This window comes from Procambarus clarkii, chromosome 57 (assembly GCF_040958095.1).
Source record: "Procambarus clarkii isolate CNS0578487 chromosome 57, FALCON_Pclarkii_2.0, whole genome shotgun sequence".
NCBI lineage: Eukaryota > Metazoa > Arthropoda > Malacostraca > Decapoda > Cambaridae > Procambarus > Procambarus clarkii.
In genome coordinates this window covers 22,804,934-22,815,139 of record NC_091206.1, presented here as the reverse complement: position 1 = coordinate 22,815,139, position 10,206 = coordinate 22,804,934, and the positions used below count along the sequence as shown (strand labels likewise).

The 10,206-nt window shown below is 43.4% G+C and overlaps 1 protein-coding gene across 2 annotated transcripts; it reads left to right on the top strand.

Moving 5' to 3' along the window:
* Nucleotides 1-798: 798 nt before the first annotated feature.
* Nucleotides 799-7,911, top strand: LOC123744922 (zinc finger protein 492-like). Of its 2 annotated transcripts, none has more exons than XR_011223133.1 (2): nt 799-2,074; nt 7,575-7,911. XR_011223133.1 is itself a non-coding variant. In XM_069306343.1 (2 exons), the coding sequence occupies exon 1, from the start codon at nt 1,019-1,021 to the stop codon at nt 1,958-1,960; it is 942 nt and encodes a 313-aa protein (XP_069162444.1). In that variant the 5' UTR covers nt 799-1,018; the 3' UTR covers nt 1,961-1,970; nt 7,575-7,911. The 2 variants fall into 2 exon arrangements, 1 of the variants encoding a protein (XP_069162444.1); XM_069306343.1 differs by having other exon boundaries at nt 799-1,970.
* The last annotated feature ends 2,295 nt before the right edge of the window (nt 7,912-10,206 follow it).

Sequence of the window (10,206 nt, the reverse complement as noted above, 5' to 3'; positions counted from 1 at the left end):
TATATATATATATATATATATATATATATATATATATATATATATATATATATATATATTATATATATGTTGTACCTAGTAGCCAGAACGCACTTCTCTGCCTACTATGCAAGGCCCGATTTGCCTAATAAGCCAAGTTTTCATGAATTAATTGTTTTTCGACTACCTAACCTACCTAACCTAACCTAACTTTTTCAGCTACCTAACCTAACCTAACCTGTAAAGATAGGTTAGGTTAGGTTAGGTAGGGTTGGTTAGGTTCGGTCATATATCTACGTTAATTTTAACTCCAATAAAAAAAAATTGACCTCATACATAATGAAATGGGTAGCTTTATCATTTCATAAGAAAAAATTTAGAGAAAATATATTAATTCAGGAAAACTTGGCTTATTAGGCAAATAGGGCCTTGCATAGTAGGCCGAGAAGTGCGTTCTGGCTACTAGGTACAACATACTATATATATATATATATATATATATATATATATATATATATATATATATATATATATATATATATATATATATATATATATATATATATATATATAGATAAAAGTGAATATGAAACTCTTGTTAATCAACTCTGTGCACGTAGTGCATCCAATGTGGGAGAGCTATATCCTTCAAAAGGCTTTATGTTTAAAGAAACAATTTCAAGTACATTCTTTGATTGAAAACATGAATATAAATACAAGTGTTAATTGTAAATGACCAGTTATAAACAAAAAAAGTAGGAAAAATGATATGTGGAACCAGACAAAAACATTGGAACGCTCAGGTGATGAGAGGGTAAACAACCGCCACCATTTTAGCAGCACCCGCCGGTGATGTCCAGCACGAGCATTAAGGGAAAACCTTGACACAAACTGCACCTATCATAAAGAAAAAGCACCACCATTGAGCGCCAAGTGCTCACATCAAGTCTAACTCTAAGAAACAACACTCAAGCCTTGACGCTTCTTCCAACATCCGGGGGAGAAAACCTTCACACAAACTGCACCTGTCATAAAGAAGATGAAGACTAACCAGTGTCCACAGTGTCCGAAGGTATTCCCCAGTCCTTCACATGTGGAGCGTCACATGTTAGTGCATTCAGGTGAGAAACCTCACCAGTGTCCACAGTGTCCGAAGGTATTCACCCGTCGTGGAGATGTAAAGCGTCACATGTTAGTGCATTCAGATGATAAACCTTATGAGTGTCCAGAATGTGGGAAAAGATTCAGTGAGCTTGGAAGTATGAAGACTCACATGTTAGTGCATTCAGATGATAAACCTTATGAGTGTCCAGAGTGTGGGAAGAAATTCAGTCGTCTTGGTGATATGAAGCGTCACATGTTAGTGCATTCAGGTGATAAACTTTACAAGTGTCCAGAGTGTGGGAAGAGATTCAGTCAGCATGCTCATATGAAGACTCACAGGATGGTGCATGCGGATGAGAGACCTTTTCAATGTGCCGAGTGTGGCAAAAAATTTAGAGAACGTGGAACTATAATAAGGCACATGTTAGTGCATTCAGGTGATAAACCTCATGAATGTCCAGAGTGTGGGAAGAAATTCAGTATTCTTGGAAATATGAAGACTCACATGTTAGTGCATTCAGGTGACAAACCTCATGATTGTCCAGAGTGTGGGAAGAGATTCAGTCGTCTTGGTGATATGAAGCGTCACATGTTAGTGCATTCAGGTGATAAATTTCACAAGTGTCCAGAGTGTGGGAAGAGATTCAGTCAGCATGGACATATGAAGACTCACAGGATGGTGCATGCGGATGAGAGACCTTTTCAATGTGCTGAGTGTGGCAAAAAATTTAGAGAACGTGGAACTATAATACAGCACATGTCAGTGCATTCAGGTGACAAGCCTCACGAGTGTCCAGAGTGTGGGAAGAGATTCAGTCGTCTTGGTGATATGAAGAGGCACAAAATGATACATGCAGATAATAGGCTAAACACTTAGAGTGTGGAAGGTAATTAAGAGAATGTTGAAGGATAATGAGGCACATACAGGTATATTAACTTAACTTTAATCTAACAGTGTGCTATCACAATGTCAGTTGGATGTTCTTCAAAGGTAATTCTATTTTGTTTGAGAAATACACTTCACCATGAAAGGTAAAGATCAAGATATTTTATTATATTGTTCTTTTATGAAAGTTTGGTGACCAAGCAAGAACTAGAGAAGCTGTCACTATAGGAAAATTCAAAATTGCTTATAAGTATAGAAATATCTCTTTAGTGTAGCAAAGATAAATCAAAGCTTTAAATGTTTTTCTTCATATTTATGTAAATAATAATGTGCTTTCTGTTTTTGTTCTCTCTGAAAATTTATTTAAAATGTAATATACTCTGTAGCTATGTTATGGACATTATTGTTGTAATATTATTTAGCATTGGTGCTGGTGAAGAAGACAGTCTGAGATGTACTTAAGATAGACCATTTGATTGATATGGAAATGTAGGTTAATCAAGGAATTTTCTCATCAGATTCATATGCAAACTGATGTCTATTTTATATTTTTGGTTTAGGCATATTTATGAATAATACTCTAGATTATAAATATTTCACCGAAGAGTTATTGAAGGCAGATTGGCATTTATAACTGTCAGTCAAGTTAATATGAAATTTAAATTTATATTACTCTAGAAATTTACATCACTCTAATTTACCAGAATTTATATTACTCTAAGCCTAACGTTATCAGTTATGCAGTAATTGTCTGGAATAATATTTTACCCAATTTGCCCTGAGGGCCACTAACCCTAGTGGCCTCGATAAAAACGGGAAGCTGGCAGCTGTTGAAGGGTTCCCTTCCCACCCCCCCCATTTTGCTTGATTTTTTCCAGGTATATTTAGAAATTCAGCACATTTTGGCAGTTATGGCATTGGCGGGTAGTCAGTTCCATTGATCAATAACCCTGTGGGTGAAAAAGCCTGATTCAAAGTTATATTATCTTGATTAGCAATAATATTATCCTGATTCGTATAATCCTCTGTCAATTATATTATCCAAACTGGCAATTATATTAATTAAGATGATTGTGAATTACATAAACCTTACTGGCAATTATATTAAGATGATTGTGAATTACATGAACCTTACTGGCAATTATATTAGCATGACTGTCAATTTATATCAAACAGATATTTATTTATGTTGTGGTGCTCGTGGGTTCTATTACATCTATCAATGGAGAGTTTCAGATCAGGATTAGCATTTAGGAACAAGGTTTTGTACATGTAAATAGCACAAGAGAATGAATGTGTAGAGCGAGTGTATATTTAGCATGTTCAGGGATTTAAACAGAGAGGCTGTGTGTTGTTTGAAGACAATTTTATTGTTCTGATAGCATATTTTTATTGGGTGGTGATGAGCATCAGGTAATTTGCAGTGGATGAATGAACCCCATGCACAGATACCATATGTTCACATACCAACCCTAATTTTCAAAGAGACATCTAGATTTTTAGCTCCAGCCATTTCATTGTCCTACAACAAATCATTTGAACTCCAAACCTTTCCTGATATTCTAAGGAAAAAAAAAGCAAGAGTAACCTTAGTCCATTAAAGTGTCAATCTCACTGAAGTCAACAATTATAGACCAATATCAACTCTGCAGATTTTGTCTAAAATATTTTAAAAAGTTAATCTACAAGCAGCCTTAATCCTATTTAGCAAAACAAAATTTACTTAGTTCTTGCCATAATAGTTTCAGGCCCAAAAAAGGACCAATCATGCACTGATTAGTATGATTAACTTTATATATGCAGCTCTTGGAAGAAATGAGTACCCTTGTTCATTTATTTGTTGACCTACATTAAGACTTTTTTACACTGTTAACACATTAACTTTCTTAAATTACAACATTACGGAGTAAGAGGTTAATCACACACAGAGATCACACAAACATGATGTATCAAATGAACAAATCCACAAGGGCCGTGACAGGGATTCAAACCTGCGTCCTGGAGCATCCCAGACACTGCTTTAATCGACTGATCTACGACAGGGTAAAAGGGTTGAAACCGAAGTTCTACTGAACTTACTGGATCCCGTAGCCTCTCCGAGGCATAAACCAGGCTTTTACACAACCCCCCCCCCCCCCGTGCACCCGAGCTATGTCAATAGGCCGTTCTCCCTCTTCGCCCTTATATCATCACCCACAGAGATGCATCACGTTAGTGTGTAAATGCCTGGTTTGTGCCTCGGAGAGGCTACGGGATCCAGTAAGTTCAGTATAACTTCAGTTTCAACCCTTTTACCCTGTCATAGCTCAGTCGATTAAGGCAGTGTCTGGGATGCTCCAGGACGCAGGTTCAAATCCTCGTCACGGCCCTTGTGGATTTGTTCAAGAGGTTAATCCCTCCAATACCTACAGTCTTACCTTAGTGACAGGCTCCAGTATGTCTCTGTGAATGATTCCAATTCACCCACTCTACCTATTAACACTGGTGTTACACTGGGCAGTATTCTTCACCCTCTCGTCTTTCTCATCTTCCCCTCCCTTTCCAGCCCGTTGCCATCATGAGGGGGCTTGGTTGGCAGATGCTAGAGTGTGATGCTCCATGGGACAGTGTCCTCTGTCCTTTTGAAGCCTAATGCTCTTGCTGCCATCTTCGCTAATTGTGCTGAATGCTTTTTCCTATTAAGTTTAATTTTTCCTTCCCAATTCTCCTGTTTAATTGCTATTTCCTTGTGACGTTTTGCAATTCTTGATTATTCTTTCAGATGTTTTCTTCTGTTTAGACACCGGGTTTTTGGGGAGGCACACCCTCTCACCCGTAAAACTGTGGTACTCGGCATTGTCGAGCAAGAGGACACCTTTATTGTCAATCTTTTCCTTCATTGCTGAGCCCAATTATATCATGCTAAACTTCCATTATATCTTGACGGGCTGTTGATTCCTATGGTTGCGATTGTAGGGCGTATATCTACAGTGCACCCCTGGGGGGTGGGGGGGCCTTTGTCTTGTTGGGTGTCCTATCCTCTAATTGTGGCTCCATGGTGGGTATGGGGCCTTGTTTGTTGATGAAATGTTTACTCATTCATTTTCATGCTGATATCTGACCCTCTTTTTAACTTCTAAGATGTGAGGGGTGGGAGACCAGGCCCCCCAAGTCGGACTGTGATGGAAAGCTGGGCTCTGTAGCCCAGCTTTCCATCAGCTTATTAAATATGTGCATAGGTGACATACATAACATAATAGATACCCTTAAAAAGATTCATAGAAAACACCGACCTTACCTAACCTTGTTAGTACCTTAAGATAAGCATCTTATTGCTTCGTAATTACAATTATTACCTAACCTATAATACGTATAGGTTAAGTAATAATTGTAATTACGAAGCAATAAGATGCTTATCTTAAGATACTAACAAGGTTAGGTAAGGTCGGTGTTTTCTATGAATCTTTTAAAGGGTATCTATTATGTTTAGTATATCACCTATGCACGTAGTTAATAAGTCAATATTGACTTTACGAATTTGCGAGAACGGGTTGGTAGCCCACACTACATTGGTCCCAGATCAGGCAGCTCCTGACTCTCCCTGCTTGATGGGGTTCTGGGAGCTCTTCTACTACCTGACTTGTGAGTGCTTAATTGGTCCACCAGGTCCCAACTACCCCTATCTGCTCCCCCTCCCACCTCTGTGGCTGGGTTGAGCCTCAAGCTCCCAATGATGACCACCTCATCACATGGAGTGGCTCCATCTCTCATTGTAACAACTGGGCCTCTTTTCCCCCCCCCCCCTCCCTCTTACTGGTGATTACTTACAAATTACATCTTTTGGATGTAATTTGATTCATTTGTTAAGAGCATGTTGTTACGGCCCTACTGGGATGCAACCGGGTTCTTTTCTGATGGTATTAGTGTTTTGGGTATCCGGCACCAAGTTAGTAGAGGCTTTCATGGGTGAGCTCTGTAACGCAAGTAAAATCAACAGGGGAGGTACATTAAATACACAAGTATAACCGAAACGCTTTGCGTAATAGTGGCTTTAGGCATTGTATGTACTAGCTATACCTATAAGTTAAACAATCCTTGTAAATATTTATTGTATGTATGTACCTTACCTAAATAAAATTGTATTGTATTGTAAGTATACTTAATTATATATATTCCTTTCCCACCACCATATGTAAATTAAAGTCACAAAAGGGAATTATTACTACACAGTATTTACATCTTCGTCTTCCTCTGAAGACACTGGATACTTAGCGATTCTCACTCTGGGTAGTTTTTCCTGGTTTTCTCTTCCGTCGCCCAGGACCCACGATGAATCTTCCCTGGCCACAGGCCAGCCAAATTACAACCCACTGGGTGCCTCGTCGTGATGGCCTACAACCACAGTCCAGCCTGTAGCTGGCAGGTACTAGTCAGCCTCGCTGTTAGGCCACTCCACGACTATTACTAGGGTTGCGAGCCCTAGGCAGGAGCCTCGTGTGACTCGCTGTTCACTCTCCTCGGTCGGCACCGCAGTGGGTGGTCTCTTCCACCAGCCAGCCCCGGAGACAGCGAATCCTGTCACTGCCACTCCTCAGGCAGGCTATCACACACTCAGCAGAGTTCATCCAGGGGTGGCTCACAACTTCTACAAAGCAGACTGGTGAAGAGACCTTGGCTGCCTTGGGTAGACTGATTCAACGTACCTCACAGCCGTCCTAGGTTGACTTTGAAAGCAGACACGTCATCAGTACTGGGTGTGGTGTTTGTGTGTTACTGAGGAAGTCTTGGTTGTAGGGTTGATATAAAGCCATCGCTTGGTTACTGACTTTAATAGTTAAATTGATACCTGACTAGTAGCTACCAAGCTTGGCGGGTGTCCTGTACGCTCTTGTTTACCTTCTCTGCGTCTGCTCCTCCACACATAGAAAATGGATGGTACCATTTTCTGCGAACATGACACTGGGGACACTACATGGGATCACTAGGAAACATCACTTACTACCTTAGACACGAACGTCCACCTATTCACTCCATAGATGGCGTTCACTCTAAGCGCCACCTCACCAGAGATCAGCAGCAGCTACATCACGAGCCAACTAGGACAGGCATCCAGCACTTATTGCCGGCATCTCTCGTCATCACTAGATGGCGTTGTCCATGTTGTGGGATTTATGGGAGCGGACTCACAGATGGTGTGAACTTCACGGCTTCGTGCTCAGGCAAGGAATTTTGGTTCGTAACACATGTGCCCAAAGCCTATACTTTGGGCACACTATACAGTAATGTAAGTTTGCCTCGGGTAATAAATAACAGTGATCATCATTACCCGGTTTCAGGGGATGGACGTAGCCTCTGTGTTAAACAGAGGCTACAGTTAAGGAATTGCACCCAGTAAATCCTCCCCGGCCAAGATACGAACCCATGACATAGCGCTCGCGGAACGCCAGGCGAGTGTCTTACCACTACACCACGGAGACTTTTTTGAGTTGCTTTCATTTTCTTGTAAATTTTTTGGCCTTGTGTGATGCATATGAGCAAAAAGTGATGCTCTTTATCGGAGGACAGGTTAGGTATTTACTCGGAGTAGAGAGAATATTATAGAGAATCTTTTTTTTTTCTTTGGCAGGAACACCACTTGAATATGGCGTTGCTTGTGTGGGTGTGGCGGCGAAGTGATTTGGCCGCAGCAGTGTGACCCATCGTGGCTGTACTGATTTACGTCCAGGATGATTCCCGAAGTGCCTTAGTCGGACCTTAGTGTGCATCTTAGCCCGGACACAAGTTTGAACCCTCATTACGGCCTTTGTGGATTTGTTCATTAAATGTATCATGATATTGTGATTTCTGTATCACAGGTGATGTTCTTTTCCTTAAGAATGTTTTCCATGATTTGTATACAGATAAAGGTTTGATTGATAACAGTTGTGTACCTCAACTTGTCTTGATAATAAACAATAAAAGTATATTTGAGTTTAAAAACTTATTATTGCTGTCAGGTTTCCTAATTTCTGGAGTACAAGACGACTGGTATTGCCCCTTTTAACCCCCTCTGTGGTGCCTCCTTGCCGTGGTGAGGGGCTCACGTACACCTCCCTGTGACCGGTGTAGGTTGCCTTTGCCCCCTCTCCTGCCCCTTTTTGGGTGGTGGACGTGCTGAAGGGCACCACGTAGGGGCCTTATGAGCCATCGGACCACCCGCTGGAGGGGTCGCCTGTGAGGGGCCACCCTGAGTGGATGGTTGGGTGTCCAGGCTGGGGCGATAGAGGGAATGGGGTCTTAGCACCAGTGTGGGAGAATGGACGATGTAGTAGGACTCCCCTGTTTAAAAGGGGAAGCACCACTGGGGACAACGCACCCTTCCTGCACTGGCCCGCGCTCAGTCTCCCTGGCTGCCCTGGTAGGTGGTATCTCTTGGTTCCAGGTCCCAAACTTTTGATATTGTTTGCTGCATGGATGACGACACAACTTCTCTTACCCAGGCTCATGGGGTGGGCGACCAGGCCCCTGAGTCGGACAGTCCTGGAAGACCAGGATCTGTAGCCTCTGCTACAGGGCCCGGTTTAGGCCCAGACCGGACTCTTCCTTCCTGCTCCCCTCCCTCCTTTGTGGTTGGGTCGAGCCCCAAGCCTGCTGTGGTGACCGCCTCGTCCCCTTGCATGGCTCCATCTTCTTGTGACTACTGCGCATTTTGACCCATCTCTCTCTAAAGGTTCTCATCGCCGTCCCCGCCACGGCTACTCTCGTATGCACCCTTCTCATACTAATTCGTACCATGCTTTGTTTGGTCCTGCTTCAAGGACTAAGTACTTTGACCTTCATCCTTTACATTCAACTCCTGACAATTTTTCCCTTCATAGGCATCTTGTAGATTCCGTAGATGCCTCAGTTACCTTCAACCCCACCCGTCTTGGTACCCATGTCGTTGCTGCTCCTCAGGATGCAGCCACCCGCTTGGCCGCCTTATCCTGCCTTGGCGAGACCCCTGTTCGGGTCTCAAAGAACGCTCAGGTAAATGCCAGTGTTGGCACTGTTCTCCTCCCACACCATGTTGTGACTGGTGTTAGGAATCTAAAAGACTGAAAAGACCACGAGGATATCAAGCATATCCTCAAGGCCCAGGGTCATTCTGTCCTCCAGGTGGATATGTTTACTCATCCCCCTCATGGTTATCGCCGTCTGCCCCTTGGGTTGTGAAGATTAACTTTGTTGGTAGGACCCTTCCACCCTCTGTCATTCTTGCTGGTGCATTCCAGATGCTCCGTTCAGGAGTATATTCCATCTCCTCGGCTCTGCAATAAGTGCTGGAGGTTTGGGCATGGTTCCCTCAAATGCTCTAGTCCTGTCTCTCTCTGTCCCATGTGTGGAGGCGAGGGTCACTCTAAGCTGGAGTGCACTTCTCCCTAGGTCCGCTGCCTCAATTGCGGTGAGGCCAACCCTACCTTCTCCCGCACGTGTATACGTTACAAACTTGAGGCGGCTGTCCTCAACTTGAAGCACCGGGACCATTTGTCTTTTCCTGAGGTTCGGCGCTAAGTTCATTGTCTCCCCTCTTTCACTAGCGTATCCTATGCTCGCGTGGTGCGCTCTTCCTCTCCTCGTCCTTCCCACCTTATTCAGTCTCACAACCGTTTCCAAGCCTTAGACCCGGACCAACCCACCACCACCTCCCCTGTTTCCCTCCGTTCTGTCCCAGAGGGTCCCCTCCCCTTTTGGTTCTCTGTCTAGGGTATCCCTTCTTTCTACCCAGTCTGTCATGTCTCCTGTGTCTTCTTTCTCCTCTCCTTCTGGTCTTCCTTCTCCTCTCTTTCTGGTCTTCCTTCTCCTCTCCTTCTGGTCTTCCTTCCCGTCATTCTCCTCCGCCTCTTGGCTCACCACGCCACCTGACAGTGCGGGCCGATGTCCATCGCTCTCCTAGTGGTCATGTTGTTCGCTCGCGCTCTTCTTCTCCTTTCGAGATGCTGGAGTCTGTTGCTCAGTACATTGCTGCTGGGAAACCTGTCTCTTTGAGTCAGAAGCGGAATCCTAGCTCCTCTCCTTCCTCCTTCCCGGTAGGTAAGAAGGCTTCACTTTCTTCTCAACTCCCTATCTCTGATTCTTTCGTTCCTTCTCCTCCTGCTAAGGTGGAGGAGCTCCCTGTTCCTACTGTGGGGGTTTGTTTAGCCCCCGGTTTCGTCTCGGATACTGCCCTTGCTGAGGTGCGCTCCCCTCTTTCTGCCCCTCCTCCTCCTTCTCTTCCTTTTCCTCCTCCAGACCCTGTT

Bases quoted from the DNA above. Each gene is read 5' to 3' on its own strand.
- LOC123744922 (XM_069306343.1), top strand. From the start codon at position 1,019: ATGAAGACTAACCAGTGTCCACAGTGTCCGAAGGTATTCCCCAGTCCT.